The following is a 21,575-nucleotide window of genomic DNA, read 5'->3' on the forward strand; positions in this document are numbered from 1 at the left end:
AATGCCATTTTTGGTGCTTCCTAAAACTTTTTATGAAGATTTTTATAGCAATGGGGAATGTTCACTTATTTATTTCATGGCTTTCTTTAACAACCATACTGTTACTTAATGCTACATAAAGATGGATTAAATATAGTTTTACTACTTATGGATCTATTTTAAATATTCTAATATATTTTCGCAGTTACTGCATACACTATGGTTTTGAGCAGCCAGGATTTCACAGGATTTTTTTGTTTGTTCCATTTAAACTCTAGTATTCATTATACCATGGCCACTGAGAATTCCCAGTTCTGATTGGTTGGAAGTGTTGGATTATCTTTTAGTAACCAGACACCTAAAACCTGTGATTGTAGAACGAATCATAGATTGTCAGGTATTACCTCTTACTTTTATTCCACAACACAAGAGCATGTCTGCACATCATCATCAGTTGACCACATGAGGTCAGTGTGCTACAGGGGTTTCTTGGCGGAGGCAGGGAGGAATGAACCATAGGAAGTCTCAACACTGCAGGAAACACAGCAGAGTCATTGTATAATTGTTATTTCTGTAATTCTGTTGACCCCTGTAGATGTGCTCAATGAAAATCTGCAGCAGATCACCCCTTGTACGCCTGTTGTTGATTTATATCACAATTCAAGGTAAGACAAGAGGTTTTGGTTATTTATGAAATGCTGACTATTTCATTAAGACAAGTAGTGAAACTTTCACTTCCTTTTTTTTACTTGAGTAAATGTAACACAGAATACTTAATTGCAAGTAAAAGTCCTGCATTCAAAATTGTACTCAAATAAAAGTAGGCTACACAAGTAGCCTATTATAAGCAAAATGGTCCGTGTACATTTCATGGTTTGTTTTTTCGTTTGAGGCAAAATAGGGAAAAAAGAAGAAATACCGTTTCGTTTTTACATTCCCAATATCATTGGGTTGTTACTAATACATCAAGGTGAATTTTAACTGGACATGAAGAACATTTCAAGCATACAGTTAAATACAGTAGATTAATGTAAAACAATGCATCATATGTTTCAAGTTGCTCATATGTTCTGCATGCCAAAGTGACTTTAACTAGGCCTATTAAATAAATGTAGTGAAGTAAAAAGTATATTTCCCTATGAAATGAACAGGAGTGGTGTGAAGTGACATTAAAGCAGGGGTAGGCAATTTATTTCTGAAGCATGTTTTGTTGTTTGTTGAAATTCTCTTAAATAAATAAATGAATCAAATATTCTTACATTCTTACTTCTTAAAATAAAAAAAAGCTAATCTGTGGCAGCACTGTAATAAGCATGGCCAGTCATTTCATTAGATCCGAAATGATGTATTTTGGGGGAGTGGCTTTAGAGGGAGGGCAATAAGGTGGTGGGATATTTTCCATTGGATACTTTTAAAATCTAGATGTCTCTTGCTAGATTCCCACCATACCTACCCTAGCTTTAAGGCAGTTAGTTACCTTTCTCCCTTGATTAAGGTTAGTGGTGCCTGGAAGGTCAATAGCCTATTAAAAAGAACAATTATTAAATAAAATGTTTTTAGAGGCTTTTATGGTGAAACTAACACACCATTGACAAACATGTCACTTCCACAATTTAAACATTTTTGGCAGTTCCTGAGGCACAAGAAGTCAAAGTCTGGCCTGAAGTGACTGGATACCTCGGACAGGATGTCACCCTGCCATGCCACTTTATCCCAGGATCAAAAGGCGAAAATGTTACTCAGGTTCAGTGGGATCTGAATCCACCACAAGGAGAGAAACTGAACATTATTGTTTCTAATGGGAACTATGGAATTGCTGGCCAAAATATATTTCTGAAGGAGAGAGTGGACATTAAAGAACAATCCTTGATAATTAGACATGTGGAAATGAGAGATGCAGGGTCATACACCTGCAATATTGCAGCCTTTCCTAGTGGTTCATTTGAAGGAACCACCAACCTTGTTGTTCAAAGTGAGTATCAAATATTGGAAGTCAGATCTGTAACAGCTTAATGGTACAAGCTTTGGCCTCTGAAACTCAACACAAACGCTGAACTGGTGGAATTAAAATGAGGTTTACTTGATCAATGATCTCTGAGATGCAACGGTTTTGCTCGTCTTTGCTCATTAAAATAATGAACAACAGCTCAAAATTGTGTAAACATGTGCAGAGACTGCACAATATTGTGAACCACAAAGCATAAATTTGTACAATTTTTTTCACTGTGTGCCCCCGCCCTTGTATGTGCCAAACTATTTCTAGAAACTTACATTTAATTTAAACTTTTACCTGGAGAAAATTAAATGATGTTTTTCCCAAAATGTCAAACTATTTGTCAAAAATACTCCTAACGTGTTTTGGAGTTGATCATAGTTGTGATTCTTTTCCTAGAACAAATGCCAAAACACACGTCATTTGTAGCAAGGATGATTGCCGCTGGAGTATTCATGCTCATGGTTGTGACCATGTTTGCAATAACTTACTTCATTCTCAGAAAAAGGTGTGTATGTTTGTGTGTGTGTGATGTGTTTTATGGAGTATACAGTTCAAAATGATCAACAACTATATGTTCATCATCTACAGTATCACTGCAGACACTAGATAAAGTTAATTTTATATTCAGTCCATTCGGTCTATAAAGAGAAGCTGCTATTCATTGTTTTATAAAAGCACATACTGTAATTTAAAGTGCCTATGAATTGGAAGAAAATTCACTTCTGAAATCAGGTAGTTATGTGCAAAAGAACTAATCAAAACTGGTTTGGGTTTCAGACGTGAGGCTTTGGTCAGACACGGCGTGGACACTGGTGAGAAAAAAGTCAAGTTCCTCTTCTCTTCTTTTTACAGCACCATATTAATGAACTGTATATCTCTTGTTTGTTTCAGTTTGCTTGATAAAAGCCTGTTTGTCTTTCAGATACAGGTGGTCCATTGATGAGTGATTGAAAGAGACAAGATGATCTTGGAGTTAGTTTGAGGCTACATAATTCATTACAATAAAGGAATATCGCCCAGGACAACTGTGTGGCTCATTTTTGTGTTTTCATTAGTTTTTGGACAACAATGGATCAATGTTAGTTTTTGGATTTTCATGGGATTTGTCGACAATAATAAAAATTTGGACCATTGTCACCCTAAGGCCTGTTCTTTAAATAAAACTCAAAACTTGTGGCTCCTCCAGGCCCTCACAAATCTCACAGCATCTGAATCTTAGCCAATCATGACTGTTTCTGTAGGTGGGGCTCCTACATGAATGTCACTCATGTCATGCACACGGTTTGTAACTAAACTTTGGATCTAATATACAATGGATGAGAAATCCAAACCTGGTGGCCATTCGTTCCAGTGAAAGCTGCTCACCCAGCAAATATACATACAGTATATTTACATATATCTTGCAGAAGAGACCCCCCTCCCGTGTCATCAAGTTCCCAGCACAAACGCTGTTTCTGAGGGCTTGACATAACATAAGATGCCTAATCTTGTTGCAATTGGCCAAAAACACAGTTATGTAATGTAATGAGGCAATAAGAGTTTAGTTAGCACACAAACTTCCTGTTTCTCCAAACTAGAGAAAACAAAGAAAATAATGACAAAAAATGAAAATTACAGAAGCAAAAATGACCTAAACTGAGTGAAACTAACCATTTCTATTTCTGTGGAGAAATTAGATTGTAGATGCCCCATGTCAATATTTCTCAGCTGAAATAAACTTATTTGTTTGTTTTTTATTTGCTGTTCTGTTACATGTATTTTCTGTTGAAAGTCAGTGCTTGTTTGTCAAATCATGCAGACAACAGGATAGGCAGAACCAACAGTGCACAATTCTTTAAACTCTCTCTACATTTACTTTAAAACAGAACTTTGTATTAGTGGCTATTGTTGTATAATGAAGTTCCACATTTTCACCTATCTTTAGTTTCTCATTTTTCTTTATAATGTAGAGTTCTGTTTAGAAGGTAAGAGACATGAAGATAAGACCTATGGCGTTTTAAGGGAGTGTGTTATGATTACATTGTTTCCATATCAGTAAATCATATCAACCAGACAACAAAGACGCATGTCACTGTGGAACAGTTTGTATATTTTTATTCCAAAAGAAGTTTGTGTCTATAGGTTTGAACAACAGGGCAATCTGTCATTGTACCCCAACACCTCCCATCCCACACCCTTCACCCACAATCACACTATAGAACCTCTTGCTCTTCAATAGGAATAATAACAACAATTTAATAATAATATTCATCATCAGTTTTAATAATCCATTTAGCACTGGTATAGAAATATGAAAAAATACCAAAGAAAAGAACATAAAAGTAAACAAAAAAGTTTGTTTTGCGGGGTGGCCATTCAGACACCCCAGATTTGTTTTGTGACCCTCCCTTACCTCTGATATTCATACTAGCAATATTTGGGCTTTTTAGGGTTTGTACTCTCTTCTTGTCTCTCCACAGTAATGCTTTGCAGCTTATAAATGCTTCAGCTGATTGTTTAAAGCTCTTGATAGTCACTTATTGACTATGTGGTGCTGTCAAATATCAAGTTTTGTGATTTTGTACATAGAACAAACCAAAGAAGACTCTGAAGACAAATTTTAAAATGAAAGAAAAAAACTGCCAGTGGGTTTACAGCCTTTAGACAACAAGGGAAACAGAAGTGAAGATATTGTGTGTCTCTTGTATGTGAGCACGTGTGTGTCTGTATACTGTGACCACATGTGGAAAGTTTGGTTGGCTCCTGTTGCCTAGTCAGCATTCTGAACACAAAAGCAGAAGTAAACAGAGAGAAAGAGACACATGAAATCCAGGCATGCTTCTGCTGACAGCAATCATTCAGAGAAACAGCATAATGTGCGCAAACAATGTTATCAATCATTATCTGGAGCACAACAGTGTCAACAAATCAGCTTCACTGCAAAACACTTACCGTTATACAGCAATGCAATGTTTGCCTAAACAACAATGCCAGTTATCAAGGGTTCATTTGCAATGGGCTAAGCTGGTGGTTTGGTGCGTTACTGCTGAGTCTGAATGGGTGTGAAGCAAGTGAGGGCCTGTCCTTGTTGCTGCTGAAAAGCATTACATTCAAAAGATCTGCTGTCAGTAAATCAAACCATAAAAGATGAACAATAAGCAAACATGAACACTGAACAGGATGATGGGAATACAGTAATATCTTGCATTGAAAACGTTGCATTAGCTAACCCTCAGATCATGGATGTCAGCATTTCCTTTTTATAGCACAGTATTTATACTATACTAACTATAACTAATTGTTTGTGTCAGACCGCCCCATAGTTCAGCAGTAAGCAGTGAGTCACTCTACAGTAAATGTTTTGGGAACTGATTAGGTAACTGATTCAATGAACACTGAGAAATTGATGAGTCAACTACCTGCAGTGCAGAAATTGCTAATACAGCACTTGATAATGATGTCATATCAAAAAATATATATATAATCTGGGGCTGATAGGCTATTGTGCAACATATCAGGAAATATGATACTGTTGAAATGTATATAAATACTGTTGACACAGTAACATTTGCTTCTGAGGGGACCCTTTTACAGATGTGTTATACCGCAGAGAACACAGCTGCAGCACATAAAAGTAATCATGGGCACGTTTGATTAGGGTAAACTAAAATGAAACCATGCTGCAGTAACCAATCACACCTTTTATCTGTCCTGCACTCATGTAAATAAGTGGACTGCAGCTCACAGCAAGAATGGCGTGGGTTCAAACCCTGGTTGCCCGTCCTTTCTGTGTGGAGTTTGCATGTTCTCCCTGTGTCTGTGTGGGTTCTCTCTCCGGCTTCCTCCCACAAAGACATGCAGTTAATTGGTGTCCCTAAATTGTTCTTAGGTGTGAGTGTGACTGGTTATTTGTGTGGCCCAATGTCAGCTGGGATTGGCTCCAGCCCCACAACCCTGTACGCAGGATAAGCGGTTGACGATGGATGAAGATGGTGCATAAAATAAAGCGGATTTAAGTGATAAAGCTGGCAGTATTTTATATTTTATTTCTTCTCAACAAATCCCGTGTGTCTCTCAATACTTTCTGAGTTCCCCAGCCTTTTTGTGGCGCTCATCAACAATCCCATTTTGCCCCACTGAAGATGCAACTCTTAAAAAATGTTCACAAATATATACTTTCATTTTAAAAAAAAGGTTCTACTCAAACCACTGCAACAATGTGACTCATTAATGTGTTTTTAATTGTTTTTTAAACAATGTAGGTCTATGGCACAAAGGAATACGCTACATGAGGCTTTGGCTACTTAGTGTCAGATTAATGGATTGGTGGTTTTGGTCTTTTCATTGGATTTGTTGACAATTATAAAAATATAGAATGTCACCAGCCTTATCCTTTAATGTTCCAGCTATCTAAAGCAAGTTTGTGCAATGTGATTTTTACACCACGATTATGTGTTGTGAAAGCAGTGGCTACTTGGGAGATTTGAAATCTGTCTAATGAATAATATGAAGTGTAAAATTTGAGACATGCAAATCCACCAGTGTATTCCCTTTAAGCACTGTGGCTAGTAGCGACTGTAGAGTTTAAAATGTTTTAGTGGGAGTTTCATACAACTGTAGGACTGTAACATTAACTACATAATTAAAAGAGACCAGATTCCCTTTGCAGCCAGAGTAAAAAGCATTTATTTCTTCTAAATCTATTTATCAGCATGTTTTCTTGTGTTCAACCCCCTCCTGAATGAGTCCCCAGCCACCGAGGGAAGTAATTAGGCGATCAAAAGCTTGAGACAGTATTGACAAGGCTGTGTTGAGTCTATCACTCTGGCAGGAGCCTCTACAGTGCACGGCCAAGTCTGTCTGTTAAACAGAGAGAAGGGAGGAGGCTGCAGCTACAGCCTGCTGGCGCATTAACAAGCCCCTTAAAAGATGCCCAGAATTAACAGATCCGGACAGATCTAATAATGGAAGTAGTTCAGTTAGGTATTTCTCGTTCAAATTCAGGAGTGTCCTTTTCACTCTCTGCTTCTTTCTGTGTCCTCTCTCTCTGTTCCTCTCTATCTTGCCCCTCTGTCTCTGGCTCTGCCTCGCCTGGTCTCTCTATCTCTTCTACGCTGTGTGAACAGAGGTGAAAAAGAAGTAAAGGCTTGGCAAGCGTTACCCAGGATAACGAGGGACATTAATTTCACATTTCAAAGACTCGCTCTCTCTCTCTCTTCTCTTTTTGTGGCTGTCTGATAATCTAACATTTGTAGAAGGGTGCTGTAGCTGGGTACATGGTTCTGCTCGCTTTGTGTATTTACAGACGGACTTACAGGAAGCACAAATTTTTACACACACACACGCACAGTATAAAGAAAGGCAGACCGACAGTTTCCTCTGCTACTGGTTGCATTATGTTGCCTTGAAGTCATTTCATCCACCTTACCTGATACCTTCCTAAAAGCAGCTGTGGGGCTCAGGGAGGGACACAAAACTAGCCGTAGTCAAGTTTCTTAGTATTTTATAATCCACCATAGTGTCACACATAGTCTGTATTTAACTCTGTAATTCCCACTTAGAACAATGGTAACAAAACAAGAAAGACAACAAAAGAAAAAAAACAACAGGAAATAATTCTCTTGAAGTCTTTTAAGTTGCTGTTTTAAATCACATACGGATACAGTATGTCCTCCAACAAGGCTTCGTTTTACTACAGGTGTAGTTAGCTTCCAGGGAAGTGTCTGCGGAAGAAAACCAGCACCCTCAAATCTAAAGGTGAAGTAAGAGGGGAGTAAGGAGGGAAAAAGGATCCAATGGAAACCATCATCAGGTCATGTGCATCTCCGCTCAGATTTGCTCTTCGGAGTTGATTACAGAAGCTTAACCCTTGACCATCTAACAGCGTGCTTGTAGCCAGGTCTGTATCTGTAGGCCTGAAGCTCAACTGGAGAAAGGATTACACGGTTTCCCAATTCATTCTCCTTTTAAAGGTCATCTCATTTTCGATTGGCTGAGCTTGCAGAGTTCAACGTTTTTTCCTCAATCTCTCCCTCTTTTGTTCTCAGATGAATTTCACCTGTGGAAACTAGCGGTGTTTCTCAGTGTCACATCACTGACTCCCTGCGGCCCTCTCATCCAGCCCATTGCTTCTTGTCTCAGTCCTGGTCACCCAGTAGGTCTGTGGTGTTGCTGTTTTGTGGAGGGGGAATGGGTCGGGAGGTATGAGGTGGGGGGCTGTGGTGTGGCCGCCTCGGGCTGGCCCCGCCCCCACCCTCACTGTCTGTGTTGGATGAGGATGGGGGTGGGGGTGGGGGTAGCCTGGGCAGGGGTGCTGATGAAGGTGGTATTCTTGTTGTGGTTGATCCTATACTGCTGCTCGATCTCAGGCTCTGGATCCTCCGACACTCCTGACAGATCCTTACATGGGCGCAGCTGCGGGCAGGCAGCATTACTGGGGTAGGGGCTGGTGGCGGAGGGGTGGTGTTGGCCCCCAGTGGATCATCTAGAATCCGTTGTGGCCCAGGACCCAGATCGGAAAGCCCTGTCCCTCCTGCTCCACCTCCAGCTCCACCTGTCAGCGGGCCAGCTCCACTATAAAGCTTGCCGTTGCTGAGGCGCATCTCCCGGACCAGGCGCAAGGGCCGAGGGGCCCCCAGAGCTATGCGTGTGGGGTGGCGCAGGGCTGCTGAGCTGCTGAGGGGCCGACGGCGGCGCATACGGGAGCTCTTCTTACAGGAGACGGCGTTTCGGAACTCTGTGATCATCTCCCGACAGACAGACACCTAAAGGAAAAAAGTAAGGAGGGAGGAAAGAGGAAAGAGGGAAAAACGGAAGGGAAGGAGGCAAAGGTAGGAGGGGTGCCACAGACACAAGTAGGCAGGCAGCAGAACAAGACAGTGGTAAGGCAGTACATAAATAGGAGGGCGGAGGGTAAACAAGAAAATTTAAAGGAAAAGAAAAAGAAGAACAAGGCAGAAAGAACAGACACAGTAAGGCATGGTTAACAAAAAAGTCGCAGAACAAGCGAGGGCACAGAGATTAACAAATGGAGGGATGGTTTGAAAACAGAAATGAGGAGGTGATGGGGAAGGATGTAGAAATGGATAGAGATGGGAGAATATCCAAGGAGCAGAGAGAGTTATTACAATCCAAACACACAAAACACCAAAATGTTGTTTAGTTTATGGGCACTTCATTATGGCACTATGCACTATGAACGGACAGGCTGGCCTGCAAACTCAGGTGCACACACACACACACACACAAAGGCACACTCACGCATACAGCAGCTGTGCACACACACACGGTAGGACACACTTGAACACGCACCCATCTTTACCATCATTCCAACAGCATGACTACTGTAATTTGCACACAGGACAAACAAAATGCATCAATATGTCCACTACAGACAAACAACATTCTCATCGAAATCATAATAAAAAGTCATGTGCTCACATAAACAGAAACAGTACTCATTATCGGAGAAGAGACACTGATGGCCGAATGACAGGAGGTGTGTTTTTGAGAGAGAGGTAGAGGGAGACACACAGTGAAATGGGTGAGAAGTAATCCAAGAATGGAAACGAAGAATACCAGCGTACATGTGAGGCATGTAAAAGAAGATACATCATGACATTTAATGCCAGGGAAAAAGATCACACTACTTTTTTATGCAAGCAGATATTGGCATTTCTCAATATTGCTTATCCGTACCATCAAGTTTAGCTCACAAACACAGTGCTATACTGTTAAACACCAAACACTAGGAAGGCACAGTGACTTCAAAACAGGCAGGACATGCAAAGTAAAATCAAATTATCTGTTTGCTGTATACATTTTGACACTAGAGCAGTTCAGTGCCACATACTTGAACATTCCTCTCATCTCGCATGCACATAACACATTGAACCTCAGATGTTACAGCACAAACAAACAAAGAAACAAACACAAGTGGAGGCAAAAGCTGGAAAAAATCTACTCGCTCTCACACGCTAACACACACACACACACATACACACAAAACAACATAATCAAAAGGGTTGGCGGGATGCCATGGGAACCTACTGGGGTGTGTCTGTGGGGTCGGCGAGGGCAGGTATGGGGGCATACCTCATCGGTCTCTGCTGAGCGGCGAGTCGACCACACGAACTCCATAATGGCCACAAACACAGCAATGATGAGACCACAGATCAGCACCACGAAGATGCCCCCAATGTTCTCCATGCCCAGACCTGAGAGTGGGCCACAGGAGACAAACATTAGTACACACATGCTGAAACACACCAACGCTGGCTTGGTTTTATAAGTCTTTTTTTTTGTTTACTAATCCTGAGGAGTACTACAGAGCCTGTGAATACAGTTGTATAATGTATTCTGTGGCTCGGAAGGAGCTCTGTTAAAGGAATAATTCAACATTTTGGGAGACAGCTTTGTTTGCTGTCTTGCGAGAGAGTTAGATGAGAAGATTGATACTAAGCTAACCAGCTGCTGCTTGTAGCTTCATATTTCTTGTACAGACAAGAATCTGGTATCAATCATCTCATCTAACTCTCGGCAAGAAAGCTAATAAGCATATTTCCCAAAATGTCAAACTATTCCTTTAAGTCCAAGAAAATTACTCCATTACCTCACTTTCATAATCTTAGGTTGGAGACCATACATTTTTAATAGACAGCCTGTGTAATAAACTGCAGGGAATTTGAAAGAGTGTGGCCTTACTACTCAGGGAGGATTTAAATGTAGGATCCAGTATTTTTGGAGCTTGGCTCATACAAGGAACATTTGCTGATTTCTCAGCATCCTCAGCTCCAATTTTGAACTTTCACTGGAGTCCTCTTTCAATTGAATTATAAAATGTAAAAAATGTTAAATGGCCCATGATGAATACCAGAATTATAGGCCCCCTACATGCTTGCAATACACTGTACAGATGAAGCTAAATGATGCTGAAAAGTAAGGCATGAAGTCTTTTCTTTTCAGAGTTACCAAAACAATTTTTAAAAGAGGTTTTCATCTGACAGCAGTGGCATAAATGCAGAGGCATTTTCATTTTGCCTCATTCTTTGTCATTTATACAGACACAGACACACACACATAAACATGCGCATTTAACACACACGCGTGAACAGATACACTCGCTCTAATAAAATTCCCATTACACACCACCTGAGACAAACAGAAGACATTTGGGAGACTAGATTGCGCTAAGCACCCTTCACAAGGACATTAGGTTAGGCGTTAGCCATTAGCTGGACTGCAGCAGACAGTGAGGAGACTATTACTGAGGACATTAGAGAGGAGGGAGAGGAGACAGGCAGCTGCGGTCGACTGACCCTTGGCACGGTGGTCCTCCTCTTTGGGACATTGGCCTCCCTCCCACCACCTCCTCTTCAGTATTTCCAGCCTGTTATTCTCCTGCAGCTGGAGGATGGCCAGCGTGATCTCATCTCTGAACGGGGACCCTGGCAAATCACAGGAAATCAAGGATAAGAGCAAGTGAAGGAGGACAAAAAAGGCGCAGCAAAAGAGCCCGAACAAGAGAGGAGTTATTTCAGAAGAGGAGAAAAACATGAAATCAGCAATGTTTAAGAGAAAAGGAGACAGAATCACAGGGAAAGGAGTGCTGTCACAGCCTGGAGATAGCAACGAGTGATCTTACTGTGAGAATAAAGAGAAGATTAGTGAGAGATTACAACCAGACAGAGCCAGTGGTACATCTGCTGGTCAGACAGAATACAAAGCATATTATAAACTAGATACAGTAGAAAATAATGGTATGGTTTAAAGGGTCAGTTCACCAGAAATTGCAAATACATTTTCTCATTTACCTTAGTGTTATCTACCCATGAAGATAATCAGCAGACCTCGATGTGAACAGTTTTCATTGGAACTACTTACTGAAAGAAAACAGACCATATGAAAATAGCTTTGTTCTGTGAATTATTCTAATGGGGATAGTGGGTCTTGAAAGGCACTTTTTTCAAATTAAACCAAACTACCCACAAACATAGCAGAGAAAATGATCTCAGCTAGCATTTATCCTCACTTTTGAGTGATCCTCTGGGATCAAATCACTTCCCGTCATGACAAACCGTTCGAAAATACTATAGTTTTATTACCCGCTGCAATACAGAACTGGAACTCCTGGCTAGCAGCATATATTGCTCTCTGTGCTGTGGAACTGTTGTAGGATATTTTAATGTGAATTGTCATTGTGTGTGTTGTCCAAGCAATGACATCAAAGTGAATTCAATTGAATTAAAGGAATAGTTTTGGAACATTTTGGGAAATACATTTATTCGCTTTGCTGCCAAGAATTAGATGAGAAGATTGATACCAGTCTCATATATGTCCATTAAATATGAAGCTATAGCCAAGAGACGATTAGCTCAGCAGGGAAAAAGTTAGACTGGTTCTGTCCAAATTGTCAATAAAATCGTTTTTGTTTTTACATGGGTGAACCAACACTTTCAGACTATTATAAAATATTTAAATGTTTCTCCTTGCGGTCTACTTTGAGACCTCTTTCTCCTCTCTGGTCCGTCTCTTCTTGTCTGTGTCTGCTCTGCATGCTGATGTACAGTAACGCTGCTTTCATCTTTCATCATCATCTAGTCCGTCAAATATCACTTTCTGTCCTGTTCCTTCCTTTCTCTGGCCATGCCCTCCTCCTCTTTGTTAGAACAAATCGATGCATTGAAACCACCTCTATGTGCTAAAGAAGGAGCTTCAGAAGAGCTGGACGTGAGTGGAAAAGCAATTAACTGCATGTTCATTACTTCCAGTTGAAATACTTACTAATCCCTTAGAAAAAAAATAAATCAACCACGTACAAGACATTTCTTAGCTCTAATCTCTCACCCATCAGTACTACTACATGTGTCTATTTAGCATAATTGATCTCATGCAGGTGTTTCTGCCTCTCCCAGAGTCATTTGAGTTTATTTATTTATTTGTTTTGATGAGGTTTAAAGAGAAAGTATTTTAAGATCGGATAAGAGAGATTGTTTAACACAATGTTAGTTATATATGCCATCTATACATTTTTAACTACAGTAAATCTGTGTGAAACCACTGATTATAATGTAATATGTTTATATCCCTAGTACTGCACTGAATTGTTCTTAACTTTTATGTTATTGTATGAGTCCCTTTGGTGATTATGTTGCTTCTGTCTCTTTAGCTACATGTCGTACAATGTCCTATAATTTGGACTCCTTGTTCACTGCAATGCCGTTGTTTTCCATTACTACAGTACCAAAAGCCCAATGACATTTGTAAGCAAGCTGTATTGCAATATATCACAAGTTTGATGCTCAGGGCTGGATATCTGACATGTTAAAGAATATCACTGCGAATGCGAGCCCCCACAAGGCACTGCAAAAGGAATCTAAAGGTTTATATGGGATGATTACCATGGGAGGATAGAAAATCTGCATACTTTTGTGTTCATTTTTCAGACTCTTCTCTTATCTTTGCTTTTTTTAAGCAGTCCAATAAAGGAATGTCATTCTTCAGCTGAACTGCTCTCAGTTCAAACACACACACTGTGACCGGGAGCTGCAAGTACAGTAGATGCAGCTTCATATGAAGGGTCACAATCACTGTGAGGAACCTGGTGCTTTAACATAATATTAAGTTGTTATCTCTGATCTCTGTTTAAAGTTTAAGTAACATCCCAAAACAGTTGCTGTTTCTATTCTATTGAATGCTACTTAAATCATTTTAGTGTTATATAAAATAGACCACTGACAACCACACATAATTTGATATGTTGTTACCAATTATTCTGCCTAAATCCAAAAGCTGTGTTTGTAGCAGGACCAAAAAAAGGGTCAGTGTTGCATACCTTGTGACTTCCCTGCATTAGTTGCGTGTTGTTATTTTCCAATTGATTTCAGGCTTTTATTGATAAATTATAGGTCTTATCAAAGACGGGATCAATAAAACCCCTGACAAGGCCGATCATAGCCTTAGATCTTGTCAGTAGAGGTGAAAAGACAAAAGGTTACTGAGTGTTTGCTCTAAGGCTTGTAGGCTTTGAAATCGCTTGTCTTGAAAATGGCACTGACTAAATCAAAACTTAAGTCTTCAAAACCCATTTATAGGCTTCAAACAGATGGAGTTCCAGCTTCACTGGTGTTGTGCCGAGTTGTCCGCACTTCGCGGGACTTTCGGATAATTTATCACCGTTGATGAACCACCCAAAAAATATTATATTGTTTTTAAATAGCCGGCTACTTGAAATACCTGCAAGGAACCTCGGCGTGCATGCAGCTGTCGGCAGCACGGAATGCACACTAAACACTGCACAAGACCGGTGAACGACAGGCGAGAGAGAGAGAGAGAAAAGGGTCTTCAAAAAGCAACAACATAGGATGCGAATGCTTGCAGCATTCCCACCCAACTAATGATGAGATAACATAATTACACTGAGATAATTTAAGTTACTGTAATGAACTAATGAATCTTCATTATTGTTGTGATATAATTCCCTCTAGCAATTTATAAAATGTACAGGTTTTACTACATTACTACATTATCAGTTGCTACAAGCACTTTGTAATGTATGTTTTGTTTGAAAAATGACATATGAGTGTTATTACCCAGTGGCATGCCAATGCCGTAGCCCTTGGTGTCCAGCAGGCCTCCTATCTGTGTGAGATTACAGTTGAGGCCACGGTAGTACTCATTCATGGTGCTCTCCATCAAGAAGGCATACTTGGAGTTGACCACCCGGGCGATGCCCTCCTCTGTGCTTTTCACAAATACACTGGGCTGCTTGGAGTTCATATAGTTCCACATCCGCTGGTAGGTCTGGTAACGTGAGTTCTGCAGAGGAATGGTAACACAGCCATGGTAAACACTGACTACAGTTGTGTGTTCGTACATTCGAGGTTCCTATCATGTCCTATCATCTGTCTTTGAAGTAGAAATCAAATGGAAGTTGATAAAAATTAAAGAGGGAGGAAGGAAAAAGAACATCCTTGATAAACAGGGGAGAGAAGTACACGTAGAACAGAGAATCCACTGTGAATAATGACAACCAGAGTAAAATATAAACGGCAAATAGAGGGAGAATGGAGAGAAAAGAGTAAAGGGGGAAAACGATGTGAATCAAGGCAACAGATTACTCGCTCATGGCGTAGCTGATGCATCATCTTTCATACAGATGGAGGTAAATCAGCACACAGGAGGTGGTTCAGCACTTAACAAAATATGGCAAGCTTCAAAACAGGATTAAGTGTTTAAAGTATACAATTACATGTTGGATCTCTATGTATTGTCTGTGAGAAGAAAGGCAAAATGTAGAGAGAGCGGTATCTGTGTGTAATAATGCGGGTGTGTATCGTCTGTGTGTCTGCGGATTAGGCATTGAGTGGGGTAATGTACTGTAGCATTGGAACTGGCTTATGTAGGCAAACATAAACCACTCTTTCTATTTCCTCAATGTGGACAGCTCACACACTCAACACCACAAGAAGGCAAAACACACACACACACTCACAATGTGGCGTGTAGCCATTTTCCATGCATGCGCACAAATAAACAAATACATATGTTTCAATACACTCACCTACACACACTCCCATGTGCAAACACACCTACACACAAAGACAAAACACACACACCCACACGCTCTATGACAAACACAGATGCCAACACAGATGCCCGAAGCGCTCTCATAAGCAAACACAGGCAGTCAGCCACTTAACACAAACAGCCATAAAGAAAACAACAGAGGAACTCAGACATATAGTAGCAAATACAAGGACAAGCACTCATTCCAGGCACGGCAGTAAAGACAAAAACACGGCACTAAATCACACATGCACAAAAAAACGCAAAAACCTTATGAAAAATTGTCACTTTAAAAGCAATTCAGAAAATTGTCAGATTCTAGAGTTAATCCAACTGCCATAACGAACACACACAAATACCCGTTCAAAAATCCCAAACCAGAGCCATAGCTGCTGCAGTGGGTCGTACCATGAAGAAGGTCATGGTGCTCCCTCCATGGATGGTGCCATACTCAATGTTTGTCTGGTCGGCCAAGTCGTCGGGAGACTCAATTGGAACCTCCATCCTTTGGACGGTCAGGAAGGCTGCTAGGTTGGCCGTGTAGGACGAGATGATGATCAGGGTGAATGCCCACCTACGAGGTGGAGACAATTTTTTATTTTTATTTATTTAACCTTTATTTTACCAGGAAGGAAATCCATTGAGATTTTTAATCTCTTTTACAAGGATGTCCTGGCCACAAAGGAAGGACAAAAGTGAAAAGGGTAAGTAAGATAGGCAATATGGATACAGTCTTTTATTATGGTATATGTACAGTAATTTGATGCTTCATATCATTATACAGTAAATTGTCTGGAAAATCAATTGAAAGACTTTTCCCAGATTAAACCACCAATTACTAATATTTGTTTAGGACCAATACCAGGAATTGCCTGACAAATCAAGATATTCATTACATTGATACAGGGATATTACAGGGAGAGATACCTCAGTATGAACAGAATGGCAAAATCTCTGAAATTCCCAAATTTATATACAGAATATCCATATCATATCGCCCAACCCTAAAGGTAAGGCTTCCTGGATCCACAGATAATATTCTATACCCACTTTGAAAATGGGACTCTCTTATGACCTTTCTTGTATGTTAAAAACTTTCTTCAAAAGGAACACAATAGTAATAACATTCTTTAGACCACATCTTGCTGTAATTTACTCATCCTGTCTTCCTCTACCCTTTATCTCCTTGGCTCTTGGCATTTTTTTTCTCTGCACATGGCTCTTTCACACTCACTCTATTGCCGCAGGAATATCATCAGGCTAATTTAGTATTTCTGTGAACTTAGCATTTTTGTATTGTTTGCTTGAAATGTTGGAGCTCAGGGATGGAAATTTCCGCGCTATATGTCAGCTACGTGCTTAAACTTTAAAATGTAAATGTCATAATCTCACACAGCAGATGTGCTTAAAGAAAAAGAGCCGCCTCAAGGAAAAATGAAGGTTCTTGAAGAAGAAATGAGTTAAGAACACATGTCTAAAGGGGACTGAGCTTTTACAAATATGGACACTAAAATATAGAACAACTGAGAATATATTGTCAAAATGGCTTATTCTGTTAATATATTTACATGTTGTTTGAAGACTCATTTGTATGGCTTGGACTTCTTGTCTTAACCTGTATTTACTGCGCCTTCCTATTTCATTGTTTTTATTATATAATCTTGTCTACCATGCCCTTTAATTTATTTAATGTGTTTAAAAGTGTGTGTTTAAAACTGTTTTATAACAATTGTATTACTGTTGATACCATTCAGCACTTTGTAAACCTCTGATTTTGTGCCATACATATTAATACTACTATCATGTAAACATGTGAATTAAATATATAACATCATATAGCAACAATTAACACATGTGACCTTTTTATAAGTTTAGAGATTGCCTCCAGAAATGTCTGCATTTAATATTAATTTGTGTCTGACATGTTTGTTTGTTTTTAAAACTACCTTACATTTCTTGAAAGTGCATGATCTCCATCTAACCAGAATCTATGAATATGCAAATATTTTTCATTTCAAAGATTTTTATCATTGGATGCAAAATGTCTCCTACTTCTCAGTGAATGTGCACCGGAAGCTTCAGGTTTCACACACTTGTGTTAATTGCATAATAGGTCATAACTGTGTTCCAAACTACCGGTGATATAACAAAATCTTGCCCATATAAACACATCTTGAGCTCAGATGTAACCTGAGTAAAGAGAAACATCCCCCCCCTTCAGCAGATGAATTAGAAAACAGCCTTCGAGTGTCAAAGACATACATCACCCAGCACATCAAAGTGAAGTTAAACATGTTAAATGGATGGGGACTTTAAATTGGCCGCCACTCACACACCTACACTTAACCATTCTGTAACTTACCACACCCCACTAACACATCTGGTAGACAGGGCTCTGGGCATTATCTCTGATCCCTGCTGCATGAAGCCTCCGATAGGGAACCACAGGCTGTTTCCCAGGGTGTACTGGTTCTCCAACATGTCCCTGCGCTCTCGCAGACACGGGTGAGGGTTATACCATTCATAGGGGCTCAGCCTGGTGGGGAAACACAGGTACAGTGGAATGACCTTGAGGTGAAACTACATTACAGTAATGCACCTCTGTCATATCATTCAAGTCATCACCCAATCAGTTATTCAATCCCAGTCAAATCATCTGTGGTTATACAAGGTAAAAAATTCCATTATGTGACAGGCGATAAATGGCAATAGAGCACAGATGTCAGCTGCAGACTATCAGTACAGTGTGTGATGTAATGTATGGACCTTGCAGCCAGGAAGAGCACACAGCTGACAGCCAGGTAGGCGAGCAGCATGAAGAGCCAGACAGCTGGAGAGAAGGGATCGAGGAAGGAGAAGTAACCCGGCTTCCGACCCTGGTATAGAGAGAAATAAGAAGAAGAGAAGAAAGTAGAGAGAAGGAGCAACACAGACAGACGGTGGCAGACAGACAGACAGGAAGGTACAGTCTGTTAGAAAACAAGGTGTCAGGTCTCAGCAGTCAGAGAATGTCCCCTTTGCACCACAGGAGGGCAGTGTCCTTCACTGCACTCTGATAGTAAGTCTGCAGTGCTTTGATACGCTAATGCTACAATCCATAAATGCTCCGTTTCACAGTGCCTACTGCTGAAGCATACTTGGCTTAGACCCAAAATCTCATTAGCAATGTAAAGCTGCCACCCAGTTTGGGAGCACTGGCTTATTGAGCAATTTAAATTATACCTATATATTTGACTCTGAACACAGTGAATGCAGCATGCAGCCTACTACACAAACATAATCCTCAGCTTCAAAGATGAGATCAACTCTTATGTAATATTCAGTCTGATTCCATAAGAATCTTTTAACAAGTGTTGCCCATCGTCTTCTGTATGACCCTGCCATCTTAAAAGTAGCGCAAACAAAAGAAATTCAATCCAACACAAGATCTGTAGTGCGTATAACCCAGCAGACGCCCTACAGCCCCCGATAACACCCTCACCAGTTGAACTCTGTACAAGATGCTGATTCCCAGGTTCATGAACGGCTTAGAGAAGTCAATAACTTTCTCCCTCTCTGACGTGATGGTGAAGCCTGCCACGGCCAGGTCTGCTTTCTGTAGGATTGACATAGATAGTGGGGGCGAGAGAAAGATAGAGGTAGTGGAGGAGAGTCAGAAAGAAAAACGACAAGTGGTGAAAGTGCAAAAATAGAAAGACACTTGATGCTGCACTGGGTAGATGAGAGCTCTGTTTGTATAAAATGTTGGCTTCCCGAATGAAAAATGAAAAGTTTGACTGTGCACTTGAAAACACCATTTGGAAAAACATACAGACATGCACTCTGTCCCTTTCCCTCTGGCACACACACATTATCCACCATCCAAATGAGGCTAATTGCAAGTAAGCACTGGGTGGCTGGTCTTTCCACCTGTATAAAACCAGGTCTCTGGTCGCTCTGCCTCCCCTCCATCTTTTCCATTAAAAGCTAATTGATGAACATGGGCTGCTAATTAGAGCTGAGTGATCATGCATTGGGGAGGGCAAGGAGGGAGAGAAAGCGTGGAGAGCTGGGGGAGCACCAGTGTGGCAGGCCCCACACAGGGACCACAGTCTGGTAATTGAAGTAAACCGTATGGTAATTAAGCAAAGAGGGGCTCTCATTAGCCTGCTTCAACCAAAGTGTCTGTCAGAGGCGCACTAGTCCTGGACAGGGAGAAAAAGAGGGGGGACAGGCTGGGATGGAGGAGGGTTACTGTGAGGAAGGATGGTGCAGACAATTTTAGGCAATGCTACCGCTCTCTTTTGGGGAATTATCAAGTCAGCTTTTGTCCTAGATAAGAGTCTTACTCCCCTCTGAGGGCAATTTGAGACATAGGAAGTTACAGCAGAGTTGTGGTTTGGGGCTACAGCATGTGGTGTGTGGGTGGGTGGGTGTGTGTGTATGCGTGTGTGTTCAGTGTAAGTTTCTGTTTGTAGAGACACTGGTTAAAACATTTCAGCATGTTTCTGGTGTATGCGTGAGACAGAGAGAGAGAGAGAGAGGGGGGAGGAGTACTCACCCTGTTGATTAGCTCTCCAACCATGCCAGTCCAAGAGCCATTGGGCTCTGGAGCACCATACAGCCCATCATCCACCAGTTTGATCTTGAAGGAGAATTTCAAGATGTCTGCCAACTCCCTCAGCATGTCGACACAGAAGCCCTCATATTGGTCGTTGCCCTGGAAGTCCTGGTAGTTGTCTTTGCGCATCACATATGGGTTCTCCTGAACATGGGGAAAACATGAGGGGTTTCAATATCCTGTTTGAGGAGGAATTACGCAGTTATGTCAATGATAGATTAAAGCAACAGTTCGACTTTTTAGGGAATTATGCATATTTGCTTTCTGGCAGAGAGTGATGAGAAGAGCAATGCCATTGTCAGATCTGTTTGTTAAATATGAAGCTACAACCAGGAGATGATTAGCTTAGCTTGAACAAAGACTGTAAACAGGATGAAAAAGCTAGTCTGGCTCTATCGAATGTTAACAAAATCCACCATCTCTAAATCTCTCTAATTATAACACATTATAGATTGTTTAATCAGTACAGTCCAGCCTTCATATTTCAGTAGCTTCATATTTACTGTGCAGACATGAGTGTGATATCCCTTGACAAAATTATTTCCCAATATATCAAACTTTTATTTCAGCACAAGATGCTATTAGCGTGTCACTGGTAACTTTTAGAAAGCAAGTGTCCCTTTTTTTTCAAATGTAACTCTCTCTAAAGCACTGTGTCAAAATCAAAATGTTTTCATTTGTCATGGGGAATACTATTCAGTCTGTCAGAACAGTTGTGCAGGAAAGCCTGTAAACTGGGGGCATTGAGTTTTAAAGACATGGGACATTCAGGCAGGGAGGGTCTAACAAAAATATGATGTACAGTTTTATCATGGGAACTGTAGGATGCAGCTTTTTAGGAGGTTTGGACTGAAAGCCAGGGTAAGTTGGCTTCTCCAGAATCCATTTAGACCATTCCTTTTTCATCTGTCTCTTGAGTCCCCCTACATTATGGAAGTCCAATACAAACTGCTGGAGGACTGTTTTAAATTACATAAAATGGCTTGTGTGAAATGGCTACAGAAGTGGGAGAGAAAGCAAAGAACAGACAGATTCAGTGACCACAGTCCAGCCACTGAAATAGATGCAGACAAACCTGGCTACCTAGAGGAGACAGGCTGTGTTCTCATTGTGATCTGCAAGCCACTAAGACAGAGAGTCACTTCCTCACTGAGTGTACTAAATATATTGACCTAAAGTAAGAATTCTTTCACAAAACTAGCATATACGGCAAGCAATCCCCCGCCAAATAAACAATGGTAAACCTATGTACCGTACATCTTGGGAGAAACCAGCAAAATAGCCATAATAACATAAAACACTTGAGACTATTCCTTCGTTCAACTATTTTTTGCTGGTTTACAGTATGTTCTAAAGCAATGGTTCTCAAAGTGGGTTCTGGGGACTCCAGGGGTCCTTGAGGGGTTTCCATGGGGTCCCCAGCAAAATGGAGAATAATTTATTTTCACTATGAAT

General features: G+C 40.6%; 1 protein-coding gene and 1 long non-coding RNA gene across 9 annotated transcripts in view; one reads left to right on the forward strand and one right to left on the reverse strand.

Annotated features, from left to right (window-relative positions):
• Positions 1 to 557: 557 nt before the first annotated feature.
• On the forward strand, positions 558 to 2,997 carry LOC123968929. Its single transcript, XR_006824583.1, has 4 exons — positions 558 to 644; positions 2,372 to 2,480; positions 2,753 to 2,787; positions 2,898 to 2,997. It is a non-coding gene; the product is annotated as an uncharacterized LOC123968929 (long non-coding RNA).
• A 3,619-nt stretch (positions 2,998 to 6,616) lies between these two features.
• grik5 (glutamate receptor, ionotropic, kainate 5) overlaps positions 6,617 to 21,575 on the reverse strand; it is an 89,285-nt gene continuing 74,326 nt past the window's right edge. For 7 of the 8 annotated variants that reach the window (XM_046044932.1, XM_046044931.1, XM_046044933.1 and 4 more), the window contains 9 exons: positions 20,061 to 20,264; positions 19,002 to 19,115; positions 18,287 to 18,396; positions 17,883 to 18,056; positions 15,929 to 16,094; positions 14,545 to 14,770; positions 11,272 to 11,400; positions 10,004 to 10,170; positions 6,617 to 8,718 (listed from right to left, as the gene is read on the reverse strand). In XM_046044932.1, the coding sequence (XP_045900888.1) occupies positions 8,092 to 8,718; positions 10,004 to 10,170; positions 11,272 to 11,400; positions 14,545 to 14,770; positions 15,929 to 16,094; positions 17,883 to 18,056; positions 18,287 to 18,396; positions 19,002 to 19,115; positions 20,061 to 20,264 (1,917 nt within the window). In that variant the 3' untranslated portion in view covers positions 6,617 to 8,091. The remainder of the gene's footprint in view (positions 8,719 to 10,003; positions 10,171 to 11,271; positions 11,401 to 14,544; positions 14,771 to 15,928; positions 16,095 to 17,882; positions 18,057 to 18,286; positions 18,397 to 19,001; positions 19,116 to 20,060; positions 20,265 to 21,575) is intronic. The other variant, XM_046044936.1, reaches the window with a different exon arrangement.

The sequence above is a fragment of the Micropterus dolomieu genome, linkage group LG03 (genome assembly GCF_021292245.1).
Source record: "Micropterus dolomieu isolate WLL.071019.BEF.003 ecotype Adirondacks linkage group LG03, ASM2129224v1, whole genome shotgun sequence".
Lineage (NCBI taxonomy): Eukaryota > Metazoa > Chordata > Actinopteri > Centrarchiformes > Centrarchidae > Micropterus > Micropterus dolomieu.